This window comes from Podarcis gaigeae (assembly GCF_964106915.1).
Source record: "Podarcis gaigeae genome assembly, chromosome: 2".
NCBI lineage: Eukaryota > Metazoa > Chordata > Lepidosauria > Squamata > Lacertidae > Podarcis > Podarcis gaigeae.
Window position 1 is genome coordinate 113,248,879 of NC_139679.1, and position 18,253 is coordinate 113,267,131.

At 42.4% G+C, this 18,253-nt stretch overlaps 3 protein-coding genes across 12 annotated transcripts in view; all 3 read left to right on the forward strand.

The window, feature by feature from the left end:
* LOC310837988 (E3 ubiquitin-protein ligase TRIM11-like) overlaps positions 1-18,253 on the forward strand; it is a 1,016,249-nt gene that overhangs the window by 90,965 nt on the left and 907,031 nt on the right. The gene's annotated exons all lie outside the window — the stretch shown is intronic.
* LOC310837397 (uncharacterized protein) overlaps positions 1-18,253 on the forward strand; it is a 48,908-nt gene that overhangs the window by 8,622 nt on the left and 22,033 nt on the right. For 4 of the 9 annotated variants that reach the window (XR_014560521.1, XR_014560522.1, XR_014560523.1 and 1 more), the window contains exon 6: positions 4,895-5,549. The exons of 3 other annotated variants lie outside the window; for them this stretch is intronic. Coding sequence is in view for 2 of the 6 variants with exons in the window: in XM_083723949.1 (XP_083580075.1) it covers positions 16,459-16,464 (6 nt within the window). In the remaining 4 variants the exon portion in view is untranslated. Of the gene's footprint in view, positions 1-4,894; positions 5,550-16,237; positions 16,465-18,253 lie in introns of those variants that run through there. 2 more of the 9 variants (XM_083723949.1, XM_083723950.1) reach the window with 1 other exon arrangement.
* GLOD5 (glyoxalase domain containing 5) lies at positions 7,637-18,156 on the forward strand. 2 transcript variants are annotated; one of them, XM_083725404.1, is made up of 5 exons: positions 7,637-7,969; positions 10,321-10,473; positions 11,506-11,661; positions 12,542-12,721; positions 17,760-18,156. In XM_083725404.1, exons 1-4 carry the CDS (start codon positions 7,898-7,900, stop codon positions 12,671-12,673), a joined length of 513 nt encoding a protein of 170 aa, XP_083581530.1. In that variant the 5' UTR covers positions 7,637-7,897; the 3' UTR covers positions 12,674-12,721; positions 17,760-18,156. The 2 variants fall into 2 exon arrangements, with proteins under 2 accessions (XP_083581530.1, XP_083581529.1); XM_083725403.1 differs by lacking the exon at positions 17,760-18,156 and having other exon boundaries at positions 7,639-7,969; positions 12,542-13,761.

Genomic DNA, 18,253 nt, shown 5'->3' on the forward strand with positions numbered 1-18,253 from the left:
GTGACCAAAGTATTGGAGCCTCAGCTTCAGGTTCTGTCCTTCCAGTGAGCACTCAGGGCTGATTTCCTTCAGAATGGATAGGTTTGATCTTCTTGCAGTCCATGGGACTCTCAAGAGTCTCCTCCAGCACCATAATTCAAAAGCATCAATTCCTCGGCGATCAGCCTTCTTGATGGTCCAGTTCTCACTTCCATACATCACTACTGGGAAAACTTTAACTATACAGACCTTTGTCGGCAAGGTGATGTCTCTGCTTTTAAAAGGTCACAGATTGTTTAATTAGCCAAAGGGCAAATGTAACCCGATGAGCTAGTTTACTTCATGAAGAGAGGTTTTTTTTCTTTCTTTCTTCTTTTTTTACATGGGGAAATATTTTTGGCTGACTCTCCTCCGATGTCCTCAATCTGAAGCAGTACAGTCTAGGATTCCAATCTTCATTCTGTGGAATGGGAAGATCAGGTTTAGCTCAAAATGTTTACCTATTATTATTATTAATTTATTAAAATTCTACACCGTCCTTCATCTGAAGATGATAGGGTGTTTTGCAATATAAAAACACAGCCATATATAGCGTAATAAAAAACCAAGAACAGTTTCCCCTCCCCTCCCCGGTTTAAAAGGTCATAGATTATTTAATTAGCCAAAGGCCTGGGAAGAAAATAATGTTTTTGCCTTAACCTAAAAGATATGTAATGAAGGTGCTAGGCAAGCCTCTCTGGGGAGAGCATTCCACAAGTGGGGAGCCACTGGGAAAAAGGCCCTGTTCTCGTGTTGCCACCCTCCGGACCTCTCGCAGAGGAGGCACACAAAGAAGGGCCTCCGATGATGAACACAGGATCTGGGGAGAGTCAGGCCTTGAGTTATTGTGCCCCTGAGTCATTCAAGGCTTTATGAGTCAAAACCAGTACTTTGAATCGGGCCCGGAAACTAATTGGCAGCCAATGTAGTTGGGCCAGGATTGGTGGTATATATATATATATATATTTGCTTTCGTAGATTTTCACGGGTACAGGAATGCAGGTTTTGGTGTCCTCGGGTGTCTTCCCGTGTAAAAGTTGGGGTGTCTAGGCGACGTTTCGACGAGGTCTCACTCGTCATCTTCAGGCTGGTGCTTTCGGCTTCTTGTTACTGGAACAGAGCGGGATCTCAATGTTTGAGTTCCTATAAATACTGTAGAGGGGGTGTGGTGTCTAGCCTCCAATGTTCTGGGCAGAGAGGAAGTTCCCAGGCTAGTGTGCCTTTTCTTCTTTTGTTCCTTAATTACTTGAGAGATACCTTGAGTGATTTCTTGAGTGATATCCTGAGTACCACTTAGGTGGGTCATTAGGTGTGGATTAGTTGCTAAAGTCTTTGTGTCTTGACCTCTTGAACTTTGTGAAGAGTTTTCCTGAGAAGATGGCTGTATTGCACTTAGTTGTGCTTTGGCTTGGCTTCGTGTATAGGGGCGAGCTGTGGTTTTGTGGCTTGTGTCAGCCAGATCTGTGTAGGGATTGCAGGGGGGTGCAGCATCCGGAGGTGCCACCATGGATTGGCTACTGGATGGTGTCAGTAATTCATCTGTGGAGAGGGTCTGGGTTTGGGTCTGGTGTGGTTGATTGGTGTTGGCGTTCTGTGTGCCTCTGGATCTGGTGTCAGTTTTTGTGGGGAGGGCTAATTTCCAGATGTCTGGCAAGCGGGATGTGTCGTCACGCTTGTTCATGTTGTGAGGGTGTTTCTCTATCTCGATGGCTTCCATGATTATTCTCTTGTGGTGATGTTCCGTGTTAAAGAGCAATTTGGAATCTGCAAAATTAATTTCGTGTCCTGTTTCTTTCATGTGTTGGAAAAGAGAGGAAGTTTTTTCTTCTTTTTTGACGGCATTCTTGTGTTCTGCGATACGTGCATTTATTCGTCTGTTTGTTTGTCCAATGTACGTGGCTGGGCAGACTTTGCAGGGTATTTCATAGATCCCTTGGTTTTCCAACTGGATTTTATCCTTGGGGTTTCTGAGGATATTGGCTATTTTTTGGTTGGTGCAAAAGGCTGTTTTGATATTGTGTTTATGGAGGATTTTGCTAATTTTATCTGTAGTGCCCTTGATATAAGGAAGGAGGGCCATGCCATTGTTTTCTTCTGTGTCTTGGTTTTTGGGGGGTGTTTCCTTTTGGATTAGCTTCGTAATCCTGTTTTGCTGGTATCCATTGGCAATTAACACATTTGAGAGATTCTGTAACTCAGTTGTCAAGTGGTCTTTGTCAGCCAGGCGTTTGGTTCTGGAGATGAGAGTCTTGGCTACGGAGTTTATTTGTGCAGGGTGGTGGTGTGATTGTGCATGTAAGTAGCGGTTGGTGTGTGTTTTTTTCTGGTAGATAGTGTGTCCTAGGGAGCCATCAGGTTTTTTGTAGATTAGGACGTCAAGGAAGGGAAGTTGGTTGTTGGCTTCTATTTCCATAGTGAATTGTATTTTGGGGTGTAAGTTGTTGAGATGTGTGAGGAAGCTATCCAGTTTTTCCTTCCCGTGTGGCCAAATTACAAAGGTGTCGTCAACATATCTGAGCCAAAGTTTGGGTTTGTGTTCTGACTTGTCTAAAGCATTGGTTTCAAAGTGTTCCATGTACAGGTTTGCGATGACCGGTGAGAGGGGTGATCCCATAGGTGCTCCTTCTATCTGTTTGTATCTTTGTCCATTGTGGATGAAGTACGTGTTGGTTAGGCAGTGGTTGGTCAGGTCCAAGATGTATTCGGGGGGATTGTATTTGTTTTGAATAGCTGTCAAGGCTTCATTAATGGGCACTTGTGTGAAGAGAGATACAACATCGAAGCTCACAAGTAGGTCATTAGGATGTAGGTTTTGCTTCTTTATTGTTTCTATGAACTGGAAGGAGTTTGGTACGTGTGAAGAGATGGATTCTGCATAGGGCTGAAGTTGCTTGGCGAGAAATTTAGCGAGATTTTGTAGAGGTGAGCCTATGGAGCTGACTATTGGTCTGAGTGGTGTTCCTTCTTTGTGTATCTTGGGGAGGCCGTAGAGTTTGGGGCATCTGGATGATTTTTCTCTGGGGATGATTCTTAGCTGGATTTCTTCACTGATAGGAGAGGCTTTTATTTTGGATTTGGTGGTTTTTTCCAGATAGGTGGTGGGATCTGTTTTTATAGGTTTGTAGGCAATCACACCACCACCCTGCACAAATAAACTCCGTAGCCAAGACTCTCATCTCCAGAACCAAACGCCTGGCTGACAAAGACCACTTGACAACTGAGTTACAGAATCTCTCAAATGTGTTAATTGCCAATGGATACCAGCAAAACAGGATTACGAAGCTAATCCAAAAGGAAACACCCCCCAAAAACCAAGACACAGAAGAAAACAATGGCATGGCCCTCCTTCCTTATATCAAGGGCACTACAGATAAAATTAGCAAAATCCTCCATAAACACAATATCAAAACAGCCTTTTGCACCAACCAAAAAATAGCCAATATCCTCAGAAACCCCAAGGATAAAATCCAGTTGGAAAACCAAGGGATCTATGAAATACCCTGCAAAGTCTGCCCAGCCACGTACATTGGACAAACAAACAGACGAATAAATGCACGTATCGCAGAACACAAGAATGCCGTCAAAAAAGAAGAAAAAACTTCCTCTCTTTTCCAACACATGAAAGAAACAGGACACGAAATTAATTTTGCAGATTCCAAATTGCTCTTTAACACGGAACATCACCACAAGAGAATAATCATGGAAGCCATCGAGATAGAGAAACACCCTCACAACATGAACAAGCGTGACGACACATCCCGCTTGCCAGACATCTGGAAATTAGCCCTCCCCACAAAAACTGACACCAGATCCAGAGGCACACAGAACGCCAACACCAATCAACCACACCAGACCCAAACCCAGACCCTCTCCACAGATGAATTACTGACACCATCCAGTAGCCAATCCATGGTGGCACCTCCGGATGCTGCACCCCCCTGCAATCCCTACACAGATCTGGCTGACACAAGCCACAAAACCACAGCTCGCCCCTATACACGAAGCCAAGCCAAAGCACAACTAAGTGCAATACAGCCATCTTCTCAGGAAAACTCTTCACAAAGTTCAAGAGGTCAAGACACAAAGACTTTAGCAACTAATCCACACCTAATGACCCACCTAAGTGGTACTCAGGATATCACTCAAGAAATCACTCAAGGTATCTCTCAAGTAATTAAGGAACAAAAGAAGAAAAGGCACACTAGCCTGGGAACTTCCTCTCTGCCCAGAACATTGGAGGCTAGACACCACACCCCCTCTACAGTATTTATAGGAACTCAAACATTGAGATCCCGCTCTGTTCCAGTAACAAGAAGCCGAAAGCACCAGCCTGAAGATGACGAGTGAGACCTCGTCGAAACGTCGCCTAGACACCCCAACTTTTACACGGGAAGACACCCGAGGACACCAAAACCTGCATATATATATATATATACATAAATTAGATTATGTTTTTTATTAGTTTTCAATTACAATAATCTAATAGTAGCCTCATTATAACAATGCCAAATTATAATACAATTACTAATACCAATCATTCAGATACCAAATTATATAATTTAGGTGCCCTCCCCCCGGTGTGCTAGAATTAATGGTTTGATAATTTACTTTATTTCTGCGTTCCAAAATCTTATTAACACCCCAGTCAAAATAACAATCCCTTATACAACAACCGTGATGTTAACGACTTCCATTCGTATTAAATGATTAATGAAGCTGCAGGGGAAGTGTTCAAGCTATATCCTTGCTCTTCCTCTGTGTGGCAATTATTCTGTCAGTGTTGTTTCTTGTAAAACATTATGCCTGCCTTTTCAGAGGCAGCCTTTTCTATAACGTGTTGCAGTAATCTAATTCTCTCTCTATTTCTTCATCCCAGCATTTTATCGAAGAGAAATGCTCTTCTGCAAAGTCCATGAGAGCACTGAGTTTTGGGAGAAGATAGAGAAGCCACTCGAGAAAGAATATTGTCTGAGGAAACAGGCCTTGCCAAAAAGATGGTTGAGAATGAACATATTTCTGCAAAGTGAAGGCATTATGAGTGTTTGACGCATGTCTGAAAGTACATTTAACCTGGGAGTGTGTTTGTGTGTTTATAGACTGATGCTTTTATTGCTATCTACCGGCCCTTCAGACAAGATTTTCCAGATCTGGGTAGGATGCAGTTAATCACTAAAACGTATCTTTATTAAAGTGACAAAAAAGAAGAAGTTCTAAATTCTTATAGCAAATTGTCTGCTCTTAGGACTTGCCGATCAGAAGGTCGGTGGTTCGAATCCCCGTGACGGGGTGAGCTCCCATTGCTCGGTCCCTGCTCCTGCCAACCTAGCAGTTCGAAAGCACATCAAAGTGCAAGTAGATAAATAGGTACCACTCTGGCAGGAAGGTAAACGGCGTTTCCGTGCGCTGCTCTGGTTCGCCAGAAGCGCCTTAGTCATGCTGGCCACATGACCCGGAAGCTGTACGCCGGCTCCCTCGGCCAGTAAAGCGAGATGAGCGCCGCAACCCCAGAGTTGGCCACGACTGGACCTAATGGTCAGGGGTCCCTTTACCTCGGGTTAAAAACTTAATTCGTTCTGGAACAGTTCTTAACCTGAAACTGTTCTTAACCTGAGGTACCACTTTAGCTAATGGGGCCTCCCGCTGCGCCATCGCTGCGCAATTTCTGTACTCCTCCTGAAGCAAAGTTCTTAACCCGAGGTACTATTTCTAGGTTAGCGGAGTCTGTAACCTGAAGCATCTGTAACCTGAAGCATCTGAAACCCGAGGTACCACTGTAGTTGACCTTAAGTCAGAGCTGGGTTTGTAGCCAGGATAAGAGGAGACTGGGAGGAGATAGGATAACCATCTTCAAATATCTAAAGGGTTATCCCATGGAAGATGGAGCAAGCTGTTTTCCCCCTGCTCTGGAGGGACATGAACCAATGGCTTCAAGTTACAATAAAGGAGATTCTGACCAAACACCAGGAAGAACGTTCTGGCAGTAAGAATGGGCTCCCTTGGAAGAGGGTGGACTTGTCTTCACGGGAGGTTTTTAAACAGAGGTTGGACAGGGGAAGCTTTAGTGGAGTTTTGCATCGCAAGAGTTTGGAGTTGATGACCGCCAGGGTTTCTTCCAACTCTACAATTCTATTCTTCTATGTCATTGAATAAAAAAAGCGGGATATCCTATATTTAGGAAAGATAGTTTTTAATGACTGATGTTTTTATGTATTTTTAATCTTTTGTTGGAAGCCACCCAGAGTGGCTGGGGAAACCCAGCCAGATGGGCGGGGTATAAATAAATAAATATAAATATAATAATAACGAATGAATGACTTTTATTATTTCGGTCACAGACCAGTTCCAGCCCACATACAATATCAAGGAAGTCATTATTAAGTAGTGGGTTGACAAAGCAGACGACACAGAGATTTCTCCAAGTGGTTCTTTATAGTAAGCTGAAACTGAACTGAACTGCAAACAGCTCAGCCGGCCTGCTTTTATAGGCAGCCGGCTGTCAACATCGTAACAACAAGACCTAAATGAACTGACGTGGACCTGAGTGAAAACTATATACACGATACCCCTGGTGGCCAGGGTGAGAACTTCAATACATAACAGTCATAAAACACGATAGGGATACATTTGAATTTGCAATTAGGTATAACAGGGACAATACAGATATAGCAACAGTTAAAAAATATATCAATTTAAACTTAAGCACTAACATATAACCTAAAATTATCATCTGATTTGATTGTTTTTAATTACCGGTATGTAAAAAGTGTCGCTGTTTTCATTACTATTCAGTCAATTAAAAATAAAGTTTGGGTGGACAGGCCTGCCACTGATTTTAAATATATTGCCAGTTAAGCTTTCATTCATCTATCTGTCTGTCTGTCTATATCTCTCTCTCTCTCTCTCTCTCTCTCTCTCTCTCTCTCTCTATCTATATCATCTATCTATCATCTATCTATCTATCTATCTATCTATCTATCTATCTATCTATCTATCTACCTATCTATCCATCTATCTTTTATCCATCCATTTCTCTGTGGAGGCGATACAACCATGTGCAAGTTAACAGCTCTTGGAAATTCCTGCAAAGGCTGGGAACTTGTAAATTAGCAATGCTCTATCCGTGATCCTCTATTTTGTATCTTGGATCCAGAATTGGGAAGCTATGTCTCTTCAGATGTTGCTGGACCTCACCTGATTGCTGACTGCTGGTGGACCTTGCCGGGGCTAATCGGAGTTCAAAACACGTTGGTTCCCTACCCCATAGTTCTTTAGACACCCTAAACATATTACACATTTCTTAAAATCAAACACAAATGCTACAGTAAAGTCTCCTTCAAGGTGCTGGGAATGGCGACCCCTTTTTCACTTACAAGACAGTGTTATTTATTTTATAGGATATTGAGGATCGCTTTCATTTTAGGGATCAACGGTCTTGTCAGAGAGTAAAATTCACGTTCAAATGGCTGTTTTTGAAAGTCTGGAACGGATTAATTTGTTTCACATTCCTTTCCATGGGAAAGCACACCTCGGTTTTGGAAAAACTGGAAAATTCCCAGAAATTTTACATCTCTAGCCGTGCCCAGAAGCATTTCAAAAACCAAGGAGCTTTTTCAGGCGACCGCATATCTTGACGCATTCCTGAAATGGCTCTCCCACATGGCTTGCCAAAAGCACTCCCTTTCCGATCTCTAAATACAAGAAGCACCCAGTTTCCTTGATGGAGGCCCAGCTGAAAGTTGTCTCCCAAGCCCGGTGGGTTGGCAAATCATTTACTTGGCGGGAGAGGCGAGAATGACTTTTCCAGCGTGTGACCCAGGGAGGGTGTCCTTCACTTGCTGAATATGCCAAACCAGTTCAAACTCCACCTTCAGACCAGGAAATGCTGAGCTGGACGAGTCTCCGGTTCCTTTGCCGCCAACTGCTGTGCAGAATTTCCTCCTTACCTGTCCAGGTATTTTCTGACTCCTGACTGTCCTGACCTTTTAGTTGTGGGGTGGGGGCAGTTATTCCTATGATGGGAAGTCTGAACATGGATTCTTAGAATACAGTGGTACCTCGGGTTAAGAACTTAATTTGTTCCGGAGGTCCATTCTTAACCTGAAACTGCTGTGGGGTGCCTCAGGGTTCTGTCCTCTCCCCCATTGCTTTTTAATATCTATATGAAGCCGTTGGGAGAGATCATCAGGGGTTTTGGGCTGGGTGTTCATCAGTATGCGGATGATACCCAGCTCTACCTCTCTTTCAAATCAGAACCAGTGAAGGCGGTGAAGGTCCTGTGTGAGTGTCTGGAGGTGGTGGGAGTATGGATGGCAGCTAATGGATTGAGGCTGAATCCTGACAAGACAGAAGTACTGTTTTGGGGGGACAGGAGGCAGGCAGGTGTGGAAGATTACCTGGTCCTGAATGGGGTAACCTGAAGGACCAGGTGCGCAGCCTGGGAGTCATTTTGGACTCACAGCTGTTCATGGAGGCACAGGTCAAATCTGTGTCCAGGGCAGCTGTTTACCAGCTCCATCTGGTATGTAGGCTGAGACCCTATCTGCCTGTGCACTGTCTTGCCAGCGTGGTGCATGCTCTGGTTATCTCTTGCTTAGACTACTGCAATGCGCTCTATGTGGGGCTACCTTTGAAGGTGACACGGAAACTATAACTAATCCAGAACACGGCAGCTAGTCTGGTGACTGGGAGTGGCTGCAGAGACCACATAACACCGGTCTTGAAAGACCTACACTGGCTCCCAGTACGTTTCCGAGAACAATTCAAAGTGTTGGTACTGACCCTAAATTAAAGCCCTAAATGGCCTTGGCCCAGTATACCTGAAGGAGCGTCTCTACCCCCATCGTTCCACCCGGACACTGAAGTCCAGCACCGAGGGCCTTCTGGCGGTTCCCTCACTGTGAGAAGCCAAGTTACAGGGAACCAGGCAGAGGGCCTTCTCGGTAGTGGTGCCCTCCCTGTGGAACGCCCTCCCACCAGATGTCAAAGAGAACAACAACTACCCAACTTTTAGAAGACATCTGAAGGCAGCCCTATTTAGGGAAGCTTTTAATGTTTAATGTATTACAGTATTTTAATATTTTTTTGGAAACCACTCAGAGTGGCTGGGGAAGCCCAGCCAGATGGATGGGGAATAAATTATTATTATTATTATTATTATTATTATTATTATTATTTATTAAACTGTTCTTAACCTGAAGCACCACTTTAGCTAATGGGGCCTCCCGCTGCCGCCGCTTGATTTCTATTCTCATCCTGAAGCTATGTTCTTAATCCGAGGTACTATTTCTGGGTTAGCAAAGTCTGTAACCTGAAGCGTCTGTAACCCGAGGTACCACTGTAATCATAATAATTTTATTATTTATATCCTGCCCATCCTGCTGGGTTTCCCCAGGGGCAAGGGTTGCATTGGCAGCATTTGATTGGTGCCACATGAAAGCCCAGCAAATGCTGTTCTCCATCGAAACAGAAAGCCAAAAATGCAGTAAGCAAATGTGTGTGCAAGGGGAGGCGGTGTCCTTGTCCCCGAGCCCGGGACCTTGCAAAGCTAGATTTAGGGTTCTGCTGCACAGGGCAGCAGGGAGGATTTGATTTAAATCAAATCGATTTATATCATGATTTAAATCACTAGTTAGTAAGACTTGATTTAAATCCCTTTTTTACATAAAGGTTCAACCTTGCTGGCATCCTCTTCATGTTGGTGAGCAGAGGAAGGTTTCCTTTTTGGAATAATAAAATCCTGTTTTTACAGAAAGGTTCAGCCTTTATTTTATTATTCCAAAAAAGGAAACTTTCCTCCGCTTGTCAATATTAAGAGGATGTCAGCAAGGCTGAACCTTTCAGTATTATTCCAAAAAGGAAATCTTCCTCTGTTTGTCAATACAGTGTTACCTCAGGTTACATACGCTTCAGGTTATAGACTCCGCTAACCCAGAAATACTACCTTGGGTTAAGAACTTTGCTTCAAGATGAGAACAGAAATTGTGCGGTGGCGGCAGGGCAGCAGTGGGAGGCCCCATTAGCTAAAGTGGTTCTTCAGATTAAGAACAGTTTTAGGTTAATAACGGACCTCCTGAACAAATTAAATACTTAACCCGAGGTACCACTGTAAAAAGACGATGCCAGCAAGGCTGAACCTTTTTGTAAAAAAGGGATTTTATTATTCCAAATTGGAAGCCTTCCCCCACTTGTCTATATTAGGAGGATGCCAGCAAGGCTGAATCTCTCTGTAAAAAATGTTTTAAATCAAGTCTTGCTGACAAATCTCCTGCGCTGGGTCGTTGCAATTCTCCTTGTGCTTTGCAGGTTCCTCGGGAAATGTCCCAGGAGCGAAGCGGCAAGGCGGCCCTACCGGGCCTGATCCACCGGCTGGACCACCTGGTAATGACAGTGAGGAGCATTGAGGACACAGCCGCCTTCTACTCCCGGGTCCTCGGCATGGAAGTCATCTCCTTCAAGGTGCTGGGAACGGCGACCCCTTTATCACCTCCAAGACGGTGTTATCTATTTTACAGTATGGCCCATTGAGGATCGCTTTCGTTTTAGGGATCAACGGTCTCGTTAGAGAGTAAAACTCATGCTCAAATTGCTGTTTTTAAAAAGTCTGGGATGGATTAATCCACTTTGCTTTTTTATTTTTTATTTTTTTTAAATTCAAAAATTTTAATGGTTTTCACAATATTATAAACAAACAAACAAACACACACACACACACACACACACACACACACAAGACAAACAAACATAAATCATAGCCTTATTGAAAATTACACTTATTAACTTTGTTAAGTGACTTCTTCGCTTCCCCTTGGTTGAATTTCATTGCATGTCCTTTTAATGGTTTCCCAAATCCCAATTCTTATGAAATTTAACCTAAACATTTGCATCCTTAAATCTTCACCTTATGGAATTAAACATATTAATTCATCACTTAACATAAATAAAATCCTAAGCCAATTAGGTATCTGCAAGCTATTTTCAATTAATTTAACTTAACAAATTTAACTAGATAATCATTAAATTTATTCCACTCTTCCTGATACTCCTCCTCCTCCTGGTCGTGGACGTTTTGCTTTTTAAAAAAAATAATAATGGGAAAGCGTGCCTCAGTTTTGGAACAGAATTCCGAAACGGGTACCGTATTTTTTGCTCTGTAAGACGCACCAGACCACAAAACACACCTAGTTTTTGGAGGAGGAAAAGAAGAAAAAATATATTCTAAATCTCAGAAGCCAGAACAGCAAGAGGGATCGCTGCGCAGTGAAAGCAGCAATCCCTCTTGCTGTTCTGGCTTCTGGGATAGCTGCACAGCCTGCATTCGCTCCATAAGACGCATACACATTTCCCCTTACTTTTTAGGAGGGAAAAAGTGAGTCTTATAGAGCAAAAAATACGGAATATCTCTACCATGATCAAAGGCTGTATTTGCCAAGCCCGGGCCCTTCCCTTGTCTCCCTCCTCATCATTCCAGGCTACGTTTTGCCTTCACAGGGAAACCGTCAAGCTCTGCATTTTGGACAGCAGAAGTTCAACCTCCACGAGGTGGGGAAGGAATTCGAACCCAAAGCCCACCAGCCGACCCCTGGCTCTTTGGACCTCTGCCTCGTCACAGAGATGCCTCTGGAACAGCTGGTAGAACACCTGAAGGTCAGGCAGGGGCTGCAACCAGGATGGATAAAAATCAATGGGTTGTTTTTTAAAAATATATATATATCCTATTTTAAAATTTTAAACCGGCTTTTCTTTATTTAAATTGGTTTTTTAATTTAAGTTGGATTTTAAAAAATTTAAATCAGCTTTTTTATTTAAATTGGATTTTTTTATTTAAATAGGGCTTTTAAAATTTAAATTGGATTTTTAAAATTTTAATTATTATTTTTTTAAATAAAATGCTTTTGGAGGAAAAATCTTTCCAAATATAGTTTTCTATTTCAGTTACATTATAGTCCAAAAGCTATTCATCAGGAAATAAGGATTTGTTTAAAGTTTTTTATGTGTGCTAAAACTCCAAGTTTTGTGGGGTTTTTTGGGGGAAATGGTTTAACTACATCAGTTAACAAACATGGATACATATGCTATCATGTTATTGTTTAGTTACATAAATTGTTTTGTTGTTACAGAAATGATTGTTTTTCTCCTTCCAATAAAGTACAGCAGAAAATAATATTTTAAAAATTGTTACTTTATTTTTAACAATGAGTGACCAAATGGGCGGGGTAGAAATTATGTTATTACAGTATTATTATTATTATTATTATTATTATTATTATTATTATTAGAATCTTACTATCAGGTTCTGGTGTTTCTTGTGTGTAGTTTTTTTACTTTTTTAGGTGTTCTTTTATTTTTAACAATGAATGGAATAGTTGTAACACTCAATTTTAAAAAGGGGGGGCGGTTTTGGCATTGCAGGAGCAATGTAACGTTGCAAATGGCCCTCGATGCTTTTGATGGAATTTTAGATTTTTTCATTCATTTCATTTCATTCATTTTCATTTCCTTCATTTCCTCCCGTCACTTTTTTTAGGGATGTGGGGTCAGCATTGAAGAAGGCCCAGTGGTCAGAACTGGGGCACTTGGCCCAATAAAATCCGTTTATTTCCGAGACCCGGACCTTAATCTGCTGGAAGTCTGCAACTACGGTGGGAGTGACTTGTGAAATTTCCAATTTCCAGAGAGAAATAATGGAAAGTGACACTAAATGACTGTTTGTTGTTGTTTAGTTGTGTCCGACTCTTCGTGCCCCCCTGGACCAGAGCACGCCAGGCACTCCTGTCTTTCACTGCCTCCTGCAGTTTGGTCAGATTCATGTTTGTAGCTTCAAGAACACCGTCCAACCATCTCGTCCTCTGTCGTCCCCTTCTCCTTGTGCCCTCCATCTTTCCCAACATCAGGGTCTTTTCCAGAGAGTCTTCTCTTCTCATGAGGTGGCCAAAGTATTGGAGCCTCAGCTTCAGGATCTGTCCTTCCAGTGAGCACTCAGGGCTGATTTCCTGAAGAATGGAGAGGTTAGATCTTCTTGCAGTCCATGGGACCCTCAAGAGTCTCCTCCAGCACCATAATTCAAAAGCATCAATTCTTTGGCGAACAGCCTTCTTTAGGATCCAGCTCTCACTTCCATACATCACTACTGGGAAAACCATAGCTTTAACTATACGGACCTTTGTCGGCAAGGTGATGTCTCTGCTTTTTAAGATGCTGTCTAGGTTTGTCATTGCTTTTCTCCCAAGAAGCAGGTGTCTCTTAATTTCGTGACTGCTGTCACCATCTGCAGTGGTCATGGAGCCCAAGAAAGTAAAATCTCTCACTGCTTCCATTTCTTCCCCTTCTGTTTGCCAGGAGGTGATGGGACCAGTGGCCATGATCTTCATTTTTTTGATGTTGAGCTTCAGAGTATATTTTGCGCTCTCTTCCTTCACCCTCATTAAAAGGTTCTTTAATTCCTCCTCACTTTCTGCCATCAAGGTTGTGTTATCTGCATGCCTTGCTGTGGCAAAGGGGCTTGAATAACTCAGAGAAGCTATGAGCTATGCCGTGCAGGGCCACCCAAAATGGACAGGTCATAGTGGAGAGTTTTGACCAAACGTGATCCACCTGGAGCAGGAACCGGCAAGCCACCCCAGTGTCCCTGCCAAGAAAACTTCATGGACAAATGACTGTTTAGGGAAGCTTTTAGAATTATTGTATTTTAATCTTTTGTTGGAAGCTGCCCAGATGAGTAGGGTATAAATAAATATATTATTATTATTATTATTATTATTATTATTGAAAATGTATAACTTGTTAGAATGGGAAACAACGGATTAAAAGGTACAGTGTATTATGATAAAGTGGGCAAAAGATGTGGGACATAATATTCAAATGACAGATTTGGAAAGATTATGGAATAACAATCTAAAATTGACGGCCTGGACCTGACTTAAAAAGAATTGGAAAAAATGGAGGGAAATTGGGGGATTTTGGAAATTCCACATTTGGGAGGTGGGCTGTGATATTTTTTATTTTATGTGATTGCAAAAAATAATTAAAAAATAGTTTAAAGGAAGAATTAAAAGCACAATAGGAATTCACATTCATGGCCTGGACCTGACTTAAAGAGATCTATATGAAAACAATGGCTATGTGGTATTGAAAACTGGCTAAATTGGCAAAAAATATGTATAAAGCGAGGGAAAATCAGTGTTGGAAATGTAAAGAGGTAGAAGGGACTTTCATCATATGTGGTGGCAATGCAAAATTATGGGAGGGGGAAAATGGGGAAATGTTATATAATGGATTGGAAAAAAATGTTTTTTCATAAGCTTGCATTGCCACCACATCTGATAAAAGTACTTTCTACAAATTCTTATATTCTTTCGGGAGATCCGTTCCAAAAAGTAATGCAAAATGGATTAATCTGTACTAGACTTTTAAAAACGACCCCTAATACAGTAATTTAACATGAATTTTACTATCTAACGAGACCATGGATCCATAAAATGAAAGCAATAATCAATGTACTGTACTATAAAATAAATAAGACAGTATTGTAGATGATAAAAATTATTATTTTTTCTTACCTGTACTGATGATAGTCATTGTTTGGATGGGGGGGCTTTTATCCATTTCCGCAGTCACACAATCAGTCAATCAATCAGTAGCTGAACTGGGTTCGACACAGTCACAAAAACAAATTAACCGAAAAAGCATCAAAAACAAAAACACAAAAAAATGGCAAAGACAAAAGGGCCAAACTTAATCCACTCCAGAAGTCTGTTTGACTTCCGAAATGTTCAAAAACCAAGGCGCAGCTTCTGAGTGGTGCAAGCGCCCCGGAAACAATAGCCGACAGCCGCATCAGATGTTCGGCTTCTGAAAAATGTTTGAAAACTGGAACACTTACATCCGGGTTTTCTGCGTTTGGGAACCAAGGCGTTTGAGAACCAAGGTACCACTGTAGATCGCGATCTACTGGTAGGACATGCCTGCTATATGGTAATTTATGGACAAAATATGTATTTTATCTAAATTGTTGAACTGAAATACAATTAAGTATATTTATAGTGAAATGCAATTAAGAAGAAGTATATTAATAGTGGAATAATTATGAAGCTTTAACTTAAAATGAGGACTTGGGTGGTGCTGTGGTGTAAACCACTGAGCCTAGGGCTTGCTGATCAGAAGGTTGGTGGTTCGAATCCCTGTGACAGGGTGAGCTCCCGTTGCTCAGTCCCTGCTCCTGCCAACCTAGCAGTTCGAAAGCACGTCAAAGTGCAAGTAGATAAATAGGTACTACTCCGGTGGGAAGGTAAATGGCATTTCCGTGCGCTGCTCTGTTTTGCCAGAAGTGGCTTAGTCATGCTGGCCACATGACCCGGAAAAACTGTCTGCCGACAAACATTGGCTCCCTCGTCCAGTAAAGCGAGATGAGCGCCGCAACCCCAGAGTTGTTCGCGACTGGACTTAACTATCAGGGGTCCTTTACCTTTTTAAAAAAAAAAACGTAAAATGATTTTCTATCCATAACAAACATAATAATGCAAACACATGGGCATTGGGTAATGACAAAAGTTCCTTTAGAAACACAATTTCATAATCTGGTCTCTAGAAACTTCCTATAACATATAATAATAATAATAATAATAATAATAATAATAATAATAATAATTTTTAAATTTTTATTATTATTTATAACCCGCCCTCCCCAGCCAAAGCTGGGCTCAGAGCGGCTAACAACAGTAAAATAACACAGCATTATAAAATCAATTCACTATAAAATCAGTTCAAAACAAATTGATGGCAACCATTGGGCTAGAGTTCTGTGAAGAATTACCAAAGGATAGGTATATTTAATAGGTGTAAATATATGATGCAATCTACTAATAATTATAAATAGCAGAATGTAGGCACCCTATATATAGAAATGAGCAAACCAGTGATATGTTAGGGAGCAGGCTAGCAGGCAGGGCCCATTACAGTACTTACATCATAGGAGCCTACACAACACAAACCACTGTTGCTGTATGTAGGTTTAATTTTATTTGTGTTTTATCTTATATTCTGGAAATGTACATCCAGTTGTTTTTTTCCTTTGAATTTTTTTTGGGGGGCCCTAAGCCATAGCTTGTTTGCAGCAAGGCCAGCAACAAAATATTGCAGCTCTGGTCCCCGTCTGCGAACACCCTCAAGTCCCTGCGAAAATGTTGCCCTGGAGGAAGAAGAAGAAGAAGAAGAAGAAGAAGAAGAAGAAGAAGAAGACTACATTTCCCAGCAGCCATTGGGAATGCGGCCTGCCCATTGGCTTGAGAGGGTGGCGAAGGTGCCGAGTGATTGGCTGAGATGGGGAAAGGGGGCGGGAGACGTCAGAGCGCAACATTCCACCCAGGGCAGCAGAGCCAGGTGGGCATTCTCTAAATTCGCAAGAAACTGCGGGAAAGAAGAACATCTTTATCTCCCGGAGCCGGAATGGAGGTAAGGCTGGAAAATGCATCACTGGGAAGGCGTGTGCGAGGAGCTGTTTTATATTTGCATAGCATGGGCAAATAGGGCTGACTCCTCCCTTTGTTTGGTGGGTCCCCAGTATTGATTTTATTGTTTTTATTTTGCTTTTCGATGCAGAAGGGAATAGGAAGCGGCTGCACTTTGCATCCCTTTATGTACTTGGGAAGAGAGGGAAATGATAAGAAAAGACCAAATGTGACCTCAAAAAATGGCGGAGGAGGGGGGAGGAGGTGTGGATAGAGAAAAGAAAAAAAGAGATAAACGTTCAGACCGCTGTAATCCCTGAAAGAGCTTTCTTTTTCTTCTTCTTCGTTTGTTTTGAAAAAACAAAACAAAACAGCCCTTAAAGGTGCTTGCATGCATGTGATCTCAGCGCACTTTTGTTCGTTGTTAAAGGAACGGGACAGTTCCAAGTAGTGGGGGATTAATTTTGCAATTTGATTGTATTATTGTTGTATTATTTTATTGTTGTTAGCCTCCCTGAGCCCAGCTTCGGCTGGGGAGGGCGGGATATAAATAATTTATTATTATTATTATTATTATTATTATTATTGTTTAGATATCACAAACGGGGCTTTTTTTTTAAAAAAAAAGCAACAACAACGAGTTATTGGATTTTCTTAGCAAATGGCAAACCTGGATGAAATGGGAGGTGGGTGGGTGAGAAATATAAAATAGTGCTTTTAATATGAGCAATGCCACATAGATATTGTGTGGAATTTGCATGTGGTAGAGGTAGAGCATTGATCTCACAACACACACCTGGCCGGAACGCCCCCCTGATGTTCTGAACTTGGACAGTACCTCGTATATTCAAGTTCTGATGCCCTAAATCTACTCTCTTAACACAGCTGGTGGCTGTGTTTGCTCATAATTGCAATGCTTTCAAGCTGGGCAAGGGGGACCTTTTCTCTCTAGGGGGGTGAGATAAAGATCTTCCTCAGGGGCAACCTTTGACAGATGGGCGGGGCAACCCACCTGTCAATCACATGACATGTCCTGCTCACCTGTCAAAAGCCACCTGCGGGCCTTGCGGAAGTGACCCAAGTGTTGTAGTCTATTCTACCACTGGCATTGTGCTGTGTGGAAAGACTGCTCCACCTGCAGCCTGAAGTAGCACATTCCAGAAGCAACTTTTTTTAAATCAAGGGCCGGGACAGGAGGGGAGTCGTGGATGTGGGAAGATGAGGAGAGTCTGGACTGAGTCAGTGGGGCAAGGTGCCTTCTGGGCCAGCTGCTTCCTGTTCCAGGTCTGCGCCCTGTTGTTGTTGTTGTTTAGTCGTTTAGTCGTGTCCGACTCTTCGGGACCCCATGGACCAGAGCACGCCAGGCACTCCTGTCTTCCACTGCCTCCCGCAGTTTGGTCAAACTCATGCTGGTAGCTTCGAGAACACTGTTCAACCATCTCGTCCTCTGCCGTCCCCTTCTCCTTGTGCCCTCCATCTTTCCCAACATCAGGGTCTTTTCCAGGGAGTCTTCTCTTTTCATGAGGTGGCCAAAGTATTGGAGCCTCAGCTTCAGGATCTGTCCTTCCAGTGAGCACTCAGGGCTGATTTCCTTCAGAATGGAGAGGTTTGATCTTCTTGCAGTCCATGGGACTCTCAAGAGTCTCCTCCAGCACCAGAATTCAAAAGCATCGATTTTTTGGCGATCAGCCTTCTTGATGGTCCAGCTCTCACTTCCACTGGGAAAACAATAGCTTTTACTATACGGAACTTTGTTGGCGAGGTGATGTCTCTACTCTTGAAAACATTTGTGG

Coding starts and splice junctions, on each gene's coding strand:
- GLOD5 (XM_083725404.1), top strand. CDS start 7,898: ATGCTGAGCTGGACGAGTCTCCGGTTCCTTTGCCGCCAACTGCTGTGC. Junction 10,474..11,505: donor TGGAAGTCATCTCCTTCAAG/GTGCTGGGAACG, acceptor TTGCCTTCACAG/GGAAACCGTCAAGCTCTGCA. Junction 11,662..12,541: donor AGCTGGTAGAACACCTGAAG/GTCAGGCAGGGG, acceptor CACTTTTTTTAG/GGATGTGGGGTCAGCATTGA.